The 17,060-nt window shown below is 45.1% G+C and overlaps 1 protein-coding gene across 2 annotated transcripts in view; it reads left to right on the top strand.

Annotated features, from left to right (window-relative positions):
- The window catches only part of ELAPOR1 (endosome-lysosome associated apoptosis and autophagy regulator 1), a 146,665-nt gene that overhangs the window by 107,860 nt on the left and 21,745 nt on the right, over window positions 1–17,060 (top strand). For both annotated transcript variants that reach the window (XM_063453197.1, XM_063453198.1), the window contains 4 exons: window positions 10,816–10,993; window positions 11,175–11,303; window positions 12,192–12,282; window positions 15,024–15,129. In XM_063453197.1, the coding sequence (XP_063309267.1) occupies window positions 10,816–10,993; window positions 11,175–11,303; window positions 12,192–12,282; window positions 15,024–15,129 (504 nt within the window). The remainder of the gene's footprint in view (window positions 1–10,815; window positions 10,994–11,174; window positions 11,304–12,191; window positions 12,283–15,023; window positions 15,130–17,060) is intronic.

The following is a 17,060-nucleotide window of genomic DNA, read 5'->3' on the forward strand; positions in this document are numbered from 1 at the left end:
GTTTTCTTAAAAAGTGTTTTATGCATGTGGACTTCCAGCGTCGCCAGAATCCCCATAGGAAAGAATTGAATAATGCTTTCCTATGGGGAGGTCTAATGAGCGCACGCGGCCATGGCCGCGCATTGGCATTAGGTCTCCTATGACGGTGGCAGAGAAGCGTGGGCGGAGCCTGACCCAGCGCCGAGGGACTTTGGCGCTGGATTCAGGTAAGTCACTGAAGGGGTTTTAACCCCTGCAGCAACATGGAATGGGGGGTGGTAGGGAGAGGGGCACTGCAGGAACCTGCAGTGCCAGGCAAACTAATATGGTTCCCTGGAAATGTAAAGTCCCTTTAAGCAGGGTCAAAAAGATCACCAAGAGAGATCCCAAACTGATTCATCTCCATGCAGAGCTTAGATACTCAGAGCACAAAATGTAAAGCCCTATAACACAATATGAGCTCACCTCTTGTAAATATGCCCAGATGAAAGTCAGTGTCTCTAACATCAAAATGGAGTAGGAGTGTTGATGTCTAAAGTGCAAAATGCAGAACTGTGTATATTCTCTTTGTGAGGCATATCTGCTTCCTGCTCTGATATTAGATGAGGTTTGAGTTGTGAGATGTCAGAAATGAGCTTCCGTTGCTAAACTGCTTAAATGTAATTAATTTGACCCATATCATAATAAAGGAGCATTTAGGCCACAAATATAATATACAATACGTTTTAGCAGAGTAGGCACCTGCAATGTGGGGAAAGCAGGTGCCTAGTCTACTATAACACCAGCATGTACTCGCGGCTTGCCGGGCTGCAAAGATTGTCCTTGTGGGCCGCATGCGGCCCGCGAGTTTGACATGCTTGGTTTAATATGTTATGTTGTTGTTGTTCATCTGAGGTTGAGTTTACCTAATTTAAAGACCTGCTATGGAACAGATGATTATGTCCTGATGTGTAAACCCATAGAAGTCAGAGAGGGTATACTTTATTTTTCCAATGACTGTGTGTGTGTGTGTGTGTGTGTGTATATGTATATATACAGTATATATATATATATATATATATATATATATACAGGGCCGGATTAACATAGGGGCTGATGGAGCTGCAGCTCCAGGCCCAGGCCCATGGAATAGGCCCATTTAAAAAAAAAAAAAAAAAAAAAAAAAAAAATATTTTACTTACCGAAAATTTCTTTCCTGAAGATTAGAGGCAGTGCTTACACCATAGGGATATCCAATCTGGAGGTAAAAACAGGCAGGCAAATCTCCAAACATTTTAACCCCTCCCCTAATTACCTCCTTTCCAATAAGTAGCAGCTCCTCCTGATCATCCCCATACAATACATAAGCCAAATAGCTGCAAAATTACTTAGTTTATTAGAAAAAGGGGCGGGAATTGTAGCACTGCCTCTAATCTTCAGGAAAAAGAAATTTTCGGTAAGTAAAATTTATGTTTTTCCTTTCAGATTAGAGGCAGTGCTTACACCATAGGGATATAATAAAGCAGATCCTGAGGGCGGGTTTCAGTTCACTACAGCTTGAAGCACCCTGCGCCCAAAAGCTGCATACTCCGAGGCCAGTATGTCCCACTTGTAGTGTCCTGAGAACGTATGGAGAGAGGACCGATTAGCAGCTGAACAAATTCGAGACAGAGACGTAGCTGCACGCAGAGCCCCTGACGGCGAAACAGCTCTAGTAGAATGTTCCTTTATAGGGCCTGCAAATTCCGAGTCACTCTTAGAATAAGATAACAGAATACAATCCTTCAGTCATCTAGCCAGAGAACTCTGCGAAACCAACATACCTTTCTGTGTGCCTATGAACAAGACAAACATACCGATATCCTAACGGAAGGATTCCGTAGCTTTAGATATTGCCAAAGACCTATCGTTACGTCTAAGCAGAGAAAATTACATACCAAGGCATTAGACGGATTCCGACACAAGGTCGGCAAAACCACTTCTCGGTTGACATTGGCAACAGAAAAAACTTTAGTGATACCTGAAGGATCGAGCTTCAGAACCTCCTTGTCCTGATGAAGACCAAAAAGGGAAAATACTCCCGAAGCGCTCGGAGCTCACATACTCTTTTAGCTGACGAATAGCCATCAAAGGAAAACGGTATCCAAAGAAAACATCTTCAGGGAACTGCTTCCAATGGTTCAACAGGCGGTACTCAAAGCGCGGAAAGGACCAAATTCAGATCCCAGGGAGGACAGGTTTCCCCAACAAAGGGCACCAAACGTGTCAGAGCTCTGAAGAACCTTGAAACCAGAAAATTCGAGGTGAAACATCTGAGGGAGAAAAAACCGATAGCAGAAACATGTAAACTAAATGAAGCAGGTTTAAGACCTTTGCCAATCTCATCTGAAGGAAGCATAGAATCCTCTGGATGGACGCGGAAACAGGTTTGACTTCAAACCTACAACATCGCTGAAACTTCCAAATCCTAACGTAGAACCTTGAAGTAGATGCCAACAAAAAAAAAAAATTTTTATAACTTCAGGATCCAGACCTTTACACTCTAAATCTGGAGTCCAGAAACCAGGCCGTCAATCGGAATCTCCGAAGGGCCGGAAGAGGCACCATGGCGTCCTCTAGAATTACTCCTGAAAAGAGGAAGCTTCCAAAAGGTGGCCCCCGGAAAGTTCAGGAGAACCGAGAACCAACTACTTCTTGGCCACCCTGGACGGATTAGGATAATACTTACATTTCCCAGCCTTACTTTTTTGAAGTATTCTGGGAATAATCACTACTGGCGGGAAGCTATATGCCAGGTTGAACTTCCATGGTAATGACAGGGCATCTATGAAATCCGGCCTGTCTGCTGGAGTTAGGGATGCAAAACGTCTTGTCTTCCTGTTCACTCTGGGTGCCATCAGGTCTATCTCCGGAACACCGAAGCGGACTGTGCTGAACTTGAAAGTTCTGCATGACAGGGACCAAAACTGCTTGTTTCAAATGATGCCTGCTCAGGGCATCTGCCACCACATTGAACTTTCCTAAAATGTGAACTGCAGAGATTGACATCAGGTGCACTTCTGCCCACAGCATGATTATTGAACAAAGGCTTTCTAATCTTGTTGATCTCGTACCTCCCTGTATGTTCAAATACGCCACTGTCGTTCGATTGTCTGAACGAATTCGAATATGTTGAACTTTGATGAGAAACTGAAACGCCAAGAGTGCCATCCATACGGCCTTTAATTCCCTGAAGTTCGAGGAACTTCTCATATCCTTCTCTTGCCAGGACCCCTGCTTCTATACGTCTTCCAGATGGGCCCCCCAGCCCAGCGCAGAGGCGTCTGTTGATATGATAGTAAAGGACTTCATCCGGAAAGACAGACCCCAGTGGAGGAATCGAGAAATTGTCCACCACTGCAGACTTTTCAAAATTAGATCGTTAAACCTCATAAGCCTATCTAGGCCGAGTTCCTGTTGATACCAGACCTGCAGAATGTAACTTTGTAGAGGTCTCATTCTGGCTATTGCCCAAGCGACTGCCGGGAATGAGGCTGTAAACAGACCCAGCAAGCACCTGGCATCTCTGATTGAAAACATACTTTTTTCTCAGAGATTCCGGATTAACCGCTTGATCTTTTAGTATCTTCCCCTCTGGCAGGAATAACTTCATCGCGATAGAATCCAAAAATAGACCCAAGAACTGGATCCTTTGAACTGGCACTAGTTCCGATATGTTGAAATCTATTAGCCAGCCATGCTTTTCCAGCGAATTGATGGCTGTCCCCAGGTCTAACTGTAGTTGAACTTGGGACTCTGCAAAAAACAGCCAGACGTCCAAATATGGAATGACAGCGATGCCCATACTTCTTAGAAAGCTTGAACTACTACTCGAAGCTATGTGAATACTCTGGGCGCTGATGCCAGGCCGAAAGGTAGTGCTCTGAATTGGTAATGAATGGTTACCAATTGGCAGCACACCGCATCCGTAGAAAACTTTTGCTGGATGCTGCTATGGGTACATGAAGATAGGCATCTTTCAAATCCAGGGAAGCAAACCAATTTTATGGGTGCATAAGCAGAGCAGCCGACTTTACTGTTTCCATGAGGAATTTCTTTATGATAATCCGCTTTTTACGGCCTTTAGGTCTAGGATAGGTCCGAACGAACCATCTGGTTTTGGCACCAAGAAAAGTCTTGAATAGGTGCCTTGATGTCTTCCTTTAGAGGAACTTCTTCCACCACTCTTTTAGTAACAGAGTCGATACTTCTTCCTATAATCAAAGGCTCTTTCTGTTGACCTTTGAAATAGTTTCTAAGAGAGGAACTTCTAAATGAGGGAAGTGTCTCTGCGTTACGGCTTCTAACTGCTTCCCATACGATACTGGTAAAGCATTCCTTCCTTCCTTCACCTGTTTCAACAACTCATCCAGCTTTGAACCGAAAAGTCTTCCAGGTTCAAAAGATAGTTCACACATCTGCTGACCAACTTCTAAGCCAAAGTGCTCTTCTGGCGACTGTTGAAATACCTATATTCTTGGCCGATAATTTCAGGCTTTCTGCAGAGGCATCCACTAAAAATCAGATGCCATACTGATATTTTATAATAGCTTTAACGGGTCTTCCTTTTCTAGTTCTTCCAACCAAAGAAATATGGGCCTCGGAAACGGATGACCCCGTAATCAAAGCTTTAGCTTGAGCTGCCGAAGAGATGAACAACATCTTTACGGAGGAGTCCCTGCGTTCAACCATGACCTCCTTGAGGCCGCTTGAAACTCCAATTGGTAATGTAGTTTTCTTACCTATTTGAGCAATAGGAACGCCCACTACAGGGACAGTATCCAGCATACAGTCTTGTACCGCTTCTATGGAAAGAGAGAAATAAAAACTGTCTAGCCAATAAACAGCATGTGACCTGGGAATTTTCCATTCTTTTAAATCAATACCCCAATCTGTGGGTGAAAAAGAAACCTATAGGACTTTTACCCTGTTTCTTCAAGTTCAAATGCAACTGCACATCTTTAATCAATTCCCCAAATGGATTCTACTGGGAATGCAGATTCCTCATTTGAAGAGGCACTGCTGAATTATCGCCATACTCAGAACCACTAGTTCCAAACTAGAATCGGAACTTCCCAAGATCTTAGGCTTTTTGTTAGCATGTATTACAAGCTGAGAATCCTGGGCAACCGAAGCCTGGATTGTCTGTAATGCTGCTGACCACATATCCACAACTGTTCGCTGCATACTTTGTTGCAACCAGCTGATAAAGTGGACATTACTGTTCTTTGTGCTTCCTCTGAAGCTTCTTTGAACACACAGAGCAAAGTTTTCTTTTTACAACCATCTGGCATAAGATGGCCACACACAGAGCACATTAAATGCTTGGCTAGATGTACATTTCCCCTTCTCAGCAACTTTATCCAAATTTTCAGGATTATATACTGGGAACAGAAAACAAACAAGGGAAAATAACAAAATTTTTCCCTAAAGATTCAGGCTAGAACCATTTAAATAAAAACTTAATCAGTCTTACCTTAAATGGCCCGAGAGTGTGTTGGAGGGCAGGTGAGAAACACACATTGCAAACCGTTCTGAGAGCACCTGGCAAACAGAGGTTGCTGCTGGGGACGCTCCTTTTAAGTCCTGTAACCAAACAAAAACGCCCAGTTCAAATTTGGCGCCTGAATCCAGGTTCGCATTGCGCATGTGCATAGCGCTCTGCGACTCCCTGGTGGAACGCAACGCAACCTGTGTGTGCGTTCCACCGACAGGACCTCCCAGCCGACGCACGCCTGCGTCCTTCGTCAGACCGGCACCTGGCACGGCAAAAGACGGAATAAATTCTGAGGGACCACGCCGTCCGGCGTGTTAAACTCTACTTACCCGAACATCAAGGAAGCAGAGCCTCCCGAGCCTCAGCCCTTCTCACCTGCTTCCTGGAGAACCTTCCTGCATAACCTCCCCTGCCGAAGGCAGGCAAAGAACTGGGGATGATCAGGAGGAGCTGCTACTTATTGGAAAGGAGGTAATTAGGGGAGGGGTTAAAATGTTTGGAGATTTGCCTGCCTGTTTTTCCCTCCAGATTGGATATCCCTATGGTGTAAGCACTGCCTCTAATCTGAAAGGAAAAAAAAAAAATTTTTTTCTTTTACACACTACTCTAGGTTTACTCTTAGGTTTGCCATCTGACTGTTATTTTACTGGTTTGCCACCTGACTGGTATTTGAGGCTGCCTGGCCGTGCCAGTATTGCAGTAATACCGGCAATACAAATGCAGGTATTTTTCTCAGAATAAATGGAGATTACTCTGCAATACCAGCACCGGCCAGTAGGGGTCACTGTGTGTGGAGAGAGGCAGGAATAGGAAGTTACAGCATATCCCTGCCTCTCTCTACTACTTACTGATCCGTGGGGGAGCAGCAATACAGCACAGAGTCCAGACAGCAGCTCTACAGTTCAGGTAAGAGAGGGATGGGGGGAAAGGCAGCAGGGACACACGGGGACACTGAGACACTAGGGGACACTGAGGCACTAGGGGACATATGGGGACACAGACACTAGGGGAAACAGACACTAGGCGACAAATGTGGACACAGACACTAGGAGACACTGAGACACTAGGACACATGGGGACACAGACACTGGGAGACCTGGAAACACTCAGACACTTGGGGACACTGGAAACATGGGGACACTGAGACACTAGGGGACACTGGGACACATGGGGATGCTGAGACACATGGGGATGCTGTGAAACATAGGGAAATTGGGACACAGAGACACTATGTCCCCGTTTCTCCCCATGTCCCCCATCCAGTGTCGCTAGTGTCTCAGTGTCCCCAAGTCTCCCAGTGTCTGTGTCCCATGTCTCTCAGTGTCACTAGTGTCCCCATGTGTCCCAGTGTCCCTATATGTCCCAGTGTTCCCATGTCTATGTCCACAACTGTCCCCATGTCTCCCAGTGTCCCCAAGTGTCTGTCTCCCAGCCAGTGTCCCATAGTCTCCCGGTGTCCCCATGTCTCTGTGTCCCTAGTGTCTTAGTGTCCCCAAATGTTTCAGTGTCCCCATGTCTCCCAGTGTCTGTGTTCCTAGTGTCTCAGTGTGCCTAGTGTCCCCATGTCTCCCAGTGTCCCTATATGTCCCAGTGTCCCCATGTCTATGTCCACAACTGTCCCCATGTCTCCCAGTGTCTCCAAGTGTCTGTCTCCCAGCAAGTGTCCCCAGTGTTCCCTAGTCTCCCAGTTTCCCCTAGTCTCTCAGTGTCTGTGTTCCCATGTCTCTGTGTCCCTAGTGTCCACAAATGTTTCAGTGTCCCCATGTCTCCCTAGTGTCTCAGTGTCCCCATTTCTCCCAGTTTGCCTAAATGTCTCAGTGTACCCATGTCTCAGTGTCCCCATGTCTGTGTCCCCCGGTCTCTCAGTGTCCCCCGGTGTCTCAGTGTCCCCCGGTGTCTCAGTGTCCCCCGGTGTCTCAGTGTCCCCCGGTGTCTCAGTGTCCCCCGGTGTCTCAGTGTCCCCCGGTGTCTCAGTGTCCCCGGGTGTCTCAGTGTCCCCGGGTGTCTCAGTGTCCCCGGGTCTCTCAGTGCCCCCATGTCTCACTGTGTCCCCAGTATCCTAGTGACATGGGGACACACTGAGACATTGGGACACTGGGAGAAATGGGGACATTGAAACACTGAGAGACTAGGGGACTGGGCGACATGGGGGCACTGACACTGTGATACCTAGGGACACTGAGACACTGGGTGACTTGTGAGACTGAGACACTGGGAGCAATCCACCCATACAGCAGAATCAAACTGTGAGTAGTCTGTTGGTGATTTTACAGAATTTTCTCTGATGTCACTCCTTGTGATTATACAAATGATTAAGGCTGGTATTTTTTTCCAAGAAAGGTGGCAACCCTAACTACTCTTCACATACTCTTGTTTAAAGGAGCACTATATGGTCAGGAACACAATCATGTATTTCTGACCCTATTATGTTAAAACCACCACCCTGGCCCCTTCTTGCCTCCCTAAGTATAGTTAAATATAACTTGTATTCAAGTCTGCAGCTGCTGGCTCTGCCTCTGAACTGACTGTCTGCTGACATCATCAGAAGTGGTGGTCTGAGCAAATTACAATACTTCCCCATAGGATTGGCTGAGACTGTCAACTAGGCAGATCAGGGGCAGAGCCAGCACAAGTCAAACATAGCCCTGGCCAATCAGCATCTCCTCATAAAGATAAATTGAATCAATGCATCTGTATGAGGAAAGTTCAGTGTCTGCATGCCAAGGGTGGAGACACTGAATGGCAGTGCTGCACACTAGGCAGTACTGCCCCAGGAAGCACCTCTAGAAGCCATCTAAGGAGTGCCCAGTGGAGTTATTTTCTCTGAAAAGACAGTGTTTACTGCAAAAGGCCTGGATGGAATGATTCTACTTACCAGAAAAAAATACAATAAGCTGTAGTTGTTCTGGTGACTATAGTGTCCCTTTAAGTTTGGAAGCTTAAGAGGGATGTATGGGAACAAAACTTGTGTGGACTGGCTGACAATAAAATTAGTTTGGGTAATGCAGACGCTGGTCTCTCTAACACTGTGACATGTCCCCTTTCTTCTACATTCACTACATACACCTTTTCTCTGTCTCAGACTATATCCCAGGAACTTCTGCCTGCTAGTAAGAAGGTAAGGAGACAAGTGGACATGTGAGTGCTAGGGGACCGGCCTTAGAAAGCATGGAGTGAGCGCATTTTAGGATGCATTTATGTCAAGCTCAGGATGCTGCCTGCATAGTATGCCCTTAGTTGGACAGCCTGCAGGATTGGCTGGCAGCCTGACATGCATTCATGCCAGGCTGTCCTTCAAATTCTTTAGACAGACATGCCCCCTTTTTGGGAGGCATGACTGTTTTAGTGTTTTTGGTCAATAAGATCCCGTAATTAGGCCCATCATAATTGTCAGCACCAGGCCCAGTGTGCTCTTAATCCGGCCCTGTATATATATATATATGTGTGTGTGTGTGTGTGTGTGTGTGTGTGTGTGTATGTGTGTGTATGTAAGTATATGTGTGTGTATATGTATGTGCGTGTGTGTGTGTATATGTGTGTATGTATGTGTTTGTTTGTATATATATGTGTGTATGTATGTATAAATATGTGTATATTAGACAGAAAAAATATATGGCATATACTGCGCCCAAAATTATATATACATAGAACTTCAGAGGGTACAATGCTGTGAACCTCAGGGTAAAAAGAACAATAATGGAACAGTACAGTATGGTAAAGTGCAAATTGTGTAAATAATAATAAAAATAATAATTCTTTTTTTTGATTGTGCTTTATTATGCCTGGTTATTATATTTGTTCTATTTGAAATTTGGATAAAACAGTTGTCTTAAGATAATTGTGGTAGGTTTTAGTAGGGATGTGCATGGGGAAAATATTCGGTCCGGGACTTCGGCACTTCTGAATTTCGGAACTTCGGCACTTCTCTTGCAGCCGCTTAGTAGATAACTCCCTAATTCCCACGGTATTAGGGAGCTATCTACCAAAAGTCTGAAAGACCCAAGTTGGTCTTTCAGCCAAATTTACTAATACTAAGTAAAAATTACTTGGTATTAGTAAATTCTGCCCCTACTCGCCTGTGGCTGCTCACTGTTTAAAAAAAAAAAAAGTGTCCCCCCTCCCGAGCCCCCACCCATGAGCGGCGGGTGATGGCCCTAAAGTAAAATAAGGGGGAGGGGGACCTATTGTCCTCCTCCCGGCCCCCACCCCTGACCGGCGGGTGGGGGCCCTAAATTAGAATAAGGGGGGGTACCTATTGTCCTCCCCCCGACCCCACCCTTGAGCGGCAGGTGGGGGCCCTAAATAAAAATGTAATCCCCCCCCAAGTGACTAGGGGTCCCCAAACCCCTAGTCACCCCCCTCTCAAGAAAATTTAACACCTACCTACCCCCTTCACCCTAAAAATAGTAAGGGGGACCAATAACTATGCCCCCTATAAATTCTTCTTTTTTCAGCCTCAAAAAAGGCCAAATAAAAATCCATAATAACCGTTGCACTTTGAAGAAAAAAAAGAAAATGAGCGCAAAAAAATTATCCATCTTCATCCATGGAGGGCCTTGCCCCGCCCTGCAATTAGGCTCAGAGCACGCTGGTTGGTTGGTTTAAGCCATCCAATCATAGTGCTCTGACAAGTAAATGAAGGGACTGACAGGTAAGTCTCTACATTTACCTGTCACAGCACTCTTAGCTTGAAATCCAAAGAACTTTCCCATGCTGTGTAAAATAACACAGAGCACTATGATTGGCTGGATTTCAATAATAAATTGACATTCGTAACAAAACAAATTGCACATGTCTAGGTTTTACCTTGTTCAATTCTGATTCATTTTGTTAGATTTGTTTTATTAGTAATTTGATCTGGCTTTGTGACTGGGACTCTCTAACCTTTGGAGCTTGCTGATATATTTATATATGTGCTTTGGTCATTTGCAGAGTAATCGGGGCTTGTGTGTATTTCATGTTTTTATTATTTCACAAGTGTATTAATAAAGTAGTATTTCAGCGCTACCTTCTTTAGTTAACTCTATAGAAAGAAAACAAATGGTTTTTTTTTGTCATGCAGTCTTCCTGCATATATAAGACACACTGTCTTATATATTCTTCTGTTTGTAAACCTAATCTGTAATTGTTTGCTAAATTTGTGAAGTGCTCTGGATTAGATCAATCAATCAATCAATCAAATAAGAGTAAGTCGTGTTTTAATTGGCCTCATGTCTGAGAAATAGAGAAAAATGTAATGGATCTAGAGGATATGTATTGATACCTAATTATTTATCCTTCTGGTGAAAGAATGCCAGCTTATGCAGATTTATCTTTATTAGACACAAAGGATGTACAAATGGATTGAGCCAAAGATATGCAGCAACACTGCAGAGGGTGCTGCTCCATTGCCCCCATCAGGTGTGAAAACAAAATGCCCACCCTGCAATCCTGGCTTTTACCTTACAAATTCCAGTTCATGTGAACCATGCCCCAATAATACTTCCTCAAATGGCACCCGTAAGTATACCTGCACAAGAACGTTCTTTGTATATATGTGTATTCGTTGAATGAATGCAAATGTCAATGAACTACTGTCCACAGTGGTTATTGGTTGCGTGTAAAAAAACATGGCTGCGTGCACAGCAATGGGTATCTCTCCATAACCTGATCTTATTCTTTCTCTATCTACACCTGTCAGTCTGCAAGAAGTGCCCAGTAGGCACAGAGGCTGTTCTGGGCTTTGAGTACAAGTGGTGGTACTCTCTTCCAACAAACATGCGGAGCTCAGTCATGAGTGGATTCAGCTTTGAGTATCAGGATGTTTCAGGTATGTGTTTAGAATTTTAATTGTGCTAGGAATTGGGATCATAATGTAATATTATACTAATATAACAACACTTTATATAACAGACATGTTTAAATTGAGGATTATTATTTGATATGATATAAGAATTAATTGAGTGTTCTGAATACGATTTAATGATGAGAAAAAAATATTCTTAAAGGAACACTATAGTCACCTAAATTACTTTAGCTAAATGAAGCAGTTTTAGTGTATAGGTCATTCCCCTGCAATGTCACTGCTCAATTCACTGTCATTTAGGAGTTAAATCACTTTGTTTCTGTTTATGCAGCCCTAGCCACACCTCCCCTGGCTATTATTGACAGAGCCTGCATGAAAAAAAAAACTGGTTTCACTTTCAATCAGATGGAATTTACCTTAAATAATTGTATCTCAATCTCTAAATTGAACTTTAATCACATACAGGAGGCTCTTGCAGGGTCTAGTAAGCTATTAACATAGCAGGGGATAAGAAAATCTTAATTAAACAGAACTTGCAATAAAGAAAACCTAAATAGGGCTCTCTTTACAGGAAGTGTTTATGGAAGGCTGTGCAGGGAGGTGTGACTAGGGTTCATAAACAAATGGATTTAACTCCTAAATGGCAGAGGATTGAGCAGTGAGGCTGCAGGGGCATGTTCTATACACCAAAACTGCTTCATTAAGCTAAAGTTGTTCAGGTGACTATAGTGTCCCTTTAAAGAAAGACTGGGGTCATTGCTCCTGTCATGTTTTGTCAAGCATTTACATAAAGTCTAAGTACAACTACTAACGATGATCATTTCTGAACACAGGAGCTAGTTCAAGGCTGGACAATGATTAGCACACCTCAATTCTTGCAATAACAGAGTCTATTGATTCTTTATGTTTCAGGATGGGAAGTAGATGGAGATTATATATATACTTCTGCTGGAGCCTCTGATAGTGACTATATGCTTCTAAGCCTGACTATACCCAAATTCAGGTAAATTACATGGGGAAAGTGTAACTAGTATAAATTCCAAACCTGGTTCTAACTGAGTTTCTTATTTTTCCCCCTTATAATGCTGATCCTCCTCCTTCGCTTTTCCTGCAAGTTGAGGGTACTTACATCAGTCAGTCCTTGCAAGCTCATTGTCTTGGTGTCCTCTTTGATCCTGCGCCTCATATCCAGAATGTTGCTAAAACCTGTTGATTCTTCCTTAAAAACATTGCCATCCACCCCTTTCTCACACAAGATGCTACCAAGGAGTTTGTTCATGCTCTGGTAAACTCTTGCATGAATTACTATAAATCTCTCCTAATTGGTCTCCACAGAAGCCGAATTGCCCCGCTACAATCAGTAATGAATGCTGCCACCAGGCTGATCTTTCTCACCCGTTGCTCCTCCCATATCTCGCTTCAATGTTGATCCTTACACTGGTTTCCTGTATCCTATAGGTGTCAATTCAACATACTAACCCTTACCTATAATAAACTGTAGCCCCTCTTACATTTCTTCACTGATCCATAGATAGTCCCCCATAGATAGATAGTCTCGCTCTCCCTTAGGCCTTTAGGCACCCTGTGCAAAACATCTTTAAAGCGCGCCCTCCAACCCCCCCCCCCCGTCATCCATGTATAGTGTGTGTATAGAAGTGTAGTGATTGTATAGGGGATTTATTAAATTAATAATGATTTAAAAATAAATATTCATTACACACACAGAGTTACAGGCAGACAGTCACACACACAGCCAGACAGCCACACACACACACAGGCAGACAGACACACAGACGCACACAGGCAGACAGTCACTCTCACACACACAGGCAGACAGTCACTCTCACACACACACACACACACACACAAAGGAAGACTGTCACATACACATACACAGGCAGACAGTCACACACACATAAACAGACACACACACAGGCAGACAGCCACACACACAGACATAGAACCACGCACACAGGCAGACAGCCACACAGATGCACACAGGCAGACAGTCACTCTCACACACACACACAGAGGAAGACAGTCACACACACAGAGGAAGACAGTCACACACACAGAGGAAGACAGTCACACACACAGGCAGACAGTCACACACACAGACAACAGGCAGACAGTCACACACACACACACAGAGACAGTCACACACACACGCACACAAAGGCAGACAGTCACACACATACACACAGACACAGGCAGACAGTCACACACACACACATAGAGGCAGTCACACACACACACATAGAGGCAGACAGTTACACACACACAGGCAGACAGTCACACACACATAGAGGCAGACAGTCACACATACACAGGCAGACATTCACATACACACAGGCAGACATTCACACACACATAGAGGCAGACAGTCACACAGATACACACACACACCCACACACATACACACAGACAGTCACACACACATGTACACAAAGGCAGACAGTCACACACACACATACACACAGACACAGGCAGACAGTCACACACAAGCAGACAGCCACATGCAGGCAGAGAGACAGGCAGACAGACACACACACACACAGGCAGACAGGCACACAGGCATACAGTCACTCTCACACACATACATACACACGCGCACACACACACACACACAGGTAGAAATTCACACCTAGAGGAAGACAGTCACACACACACACAGAGGAAGACAGTCACACACACACAAAGGAAGACAGTCACACATACACACAGGCAGACAGTCACACACACACACACACACACACACAGACAAGGGCAGACAGTCACACATACACACATAGAGGCAGATAGTCACATACAGACACAGGCAGACAGTCACACACACACTGTCTGCCTGTGTCTGCATGTGACTATCTGCCTCTATGTGTGGCACACAGGCAGACAGTCACACACACACACAGGCAGACAATCACACATAGTTATACATAGTTACCTCTATTCATTATGGAGGTGGAAGTAGTGCAGCTCCTGGATTCTGGTTGTTGGGGAAGCAGGGACTCATTCCTGCTTCCCATGCAGCAATTACCCGGTACTTCTAGCCCCGCCCAGCTGCACACTAAGCCCAGCTCTGCCGCACTATAAGCCCGCCCCCGCTGCAATGTTTTGAGGTGTTTTTTTTTTTTTTATCCCGGGTGGAGAATAATGGAATCCTCCACCCGGGTAGCCGGCCATGTGTAAGCTGTGTTGGCCCAGGGCGCCCCCTGCTCCATGGCACCCTGTGCGGCCGCACAGCTCGCACACCCCTAAGGCCGGCCCTGCTCGCACCTGCAGGACTTTTCGCAGGCGGCTCCCTACCTTTAAAACAGCCTGCCTACCCCCATCAGACTCTCCCCATGTCTTCAATTGTTTAAAAAGTCCCTCAAAACATATCTGTTCAGAAATGCTTATGGTCTCCCAGAATAACTTATCTATACCTTTCCATATCGGTCTCTTGCTCTCCTAAAGAGCCACATTCCACTCTCCCCTCCAGTTCTGCTACTTTTCCACCTTGTTTGGTGGCTGTCACCCTTACTGCCCTTTTGTGTATTTGTACCCCACCTCCTCTAGACTGTAAGCTCATTTGAGCAGGGCCCTCATCTACCTATTGTTCCTGTCACTGTGTCATTGTCTCATTTATTGTAAATTTTACCCCCATTTCATAATATTGTAAAGCGCTGCGGAATTAGTTGGCGCTATATAAATACCAATAATAATAATAATAATAACACTCTATTATCCTTTTATTCCGTGCAGAGCTCCAAAAGTAGCATCGGAAGATTCTGGTAGTAAAGAGGTTTCCACCATTACATTTGTCTTTGAGATGGAATGTTCTACGAACTGCCAGCTTTTATTCATGATTGTATGTATGACTGCATGTAAATATCAGTGTCCACTGAATCTGTACTGAGAATTCTAAAATTGACTTACAAATATACTTATTAATATGTAGTTGTTATTTGTTAAAATTAGAAAACTGTTATGGTAGTTATGTTAAATATACACAATGATTTCCTCCCAACTTTTTATGTTTGTGTATGTGTATCATAAAATGAGCAAGTAAAAAGATTTCAGTGACCTTGACAAGGGATAAATAGTGATGGCTAGACAACTGGGTCATAGCATCTCCAAAACTGCAAGTCTTGTGGGGGTGTCCACGGGATGCAGAGCTGCCATCAATAATTTTGGTGCACTTACACAGCTCAAAGTTTGGCCCCCTTAGTCTACCCACAGGGCCCACTTCGAGTCCGCCCTCAAGGAGGAAGTGTGTGTGTGCATGTGTAGAGTGGATGCAGAGTGTGCATGTGTACATTGATCAGCCACAACATTTAAACCACCTGCCTAATATTGTATAGAGCTCCCTCAAGCTGCCAGCAGATCCTTTAAGTCCCTCAAGTTGTGAGGTGGTGCCTCCATGGATCGGATTTGTTGTTCCAGCACATCCCACAGATGCTCAATCTGATTGAGATCTGGGGAATTTGGAGGCAACATTTTGAACTCTTTGTCATGATTCTCAAACCATTCCTGGACAATTTTTGCAGTGTGGCAGGTTGCATTATCCTGCTGAAAGAGACCACTGCTATCAGAGTATACCATTGCCATGAAGGGGTGTACGTGATCTGCAACAACCTCTAGGTATGTGGTACATGTCAAAGTAGCATCCACAAGAAGCCAGGACCCAAGATTTCCCAACAAGACGGCTCTCTAATTAGGCGATTTAGGCAACTGCCTAAGGCCTCGCGCTGACTGGGGCCTCGCAGCCGCCTAAATCGCCTTAGGGCAGATTTAACTGTCAGGTCTTTGTCTATGACAGAGGGCCCGACACCAGGAGGCCGGGTGCGAGGCCTCTACATACAGTCTGCCCTGGGAGGAGAGAGACCAGCCTCTGGTCTGCAGCTCAGTCTCCAGCCAATCAGAGGGAATCATTAATCGAAAAAAAAACATACTTATGACCCCCTCCACACCCTGTCACAGCCCCCCTACTCTGTCAGAGGTGTCACAGCCCCTCCTACCCTGTCACATCCTCCCCTACCCTGTCACAAGCCACTCTACCATGTCACAACCCCCCACCTTGTAACAGTCCTCCCTATCTGTCACAGCCTCCCCCACTCTGTCACAGCCTTTCCACCTTGTAAGAGCACCTCACACACCTTGTCACAGCCCCATCCATCCTGTCACAGCCCCGCCACACACACCCTGTCTACACCCTCCAGCCACCCCCACTCTGTCAACCCACACACCTTGGCACTGCCCCCAAACATCCTGTCACAGCCACCGCCACCCTGTTACAGCTTCCACACACCCTGTCACAGCACCCCACACACCTTGTCACCCCTCCACACACGCACCCTGACACAGCCCCCACACACATACTATCACACCCCCACACACACCCTGTCACAGCCCTCACACACACACGCTGTGTGCCCCTAACAACATACTATCATCCCCACACACTTACATCCCCAACTAGGCATGTGCATGGGTAAAATTTTCGGTTCGGTTCGGCATTCCGAAATTCGGGACTTCCGCAATTCGGGACTTCGGCACTTTGACACTTCGGCACTTCAGAATTCGAAACTTCGGGACTTCTCTTGCAGCTGCTTAGTAGATAACTCCCTAATTCCCATGGTATTCGGGAGTTATCTACCAAAAGGCTGAAAGACTGGTCTTTCAGACAAATTTACCAATACTAAGTAAAAATTACTTAGTATTAGTAAATCTTGCCCCTACTCGCTATACCGCAAGTACGGGCATGTCTACTAAACAGCCTGTGGCTGCTCACTGTTAAAA

Source organism: Pelobates fuscus, chromosome 1 (genome assembly GCF_036172605.1).
Source record: "Pelobates fuscus isolate aPelFus1 chromosome 1, aPelFus1.pri, whole genome shotgun sequence".
Taxonomy (NCBI): domain Eukaryota; kingdom Metazoa; phylum Chordata; class Amphibia; order Anura; family Pelobatidae; genus Pelobates; species Pelobates fuscus.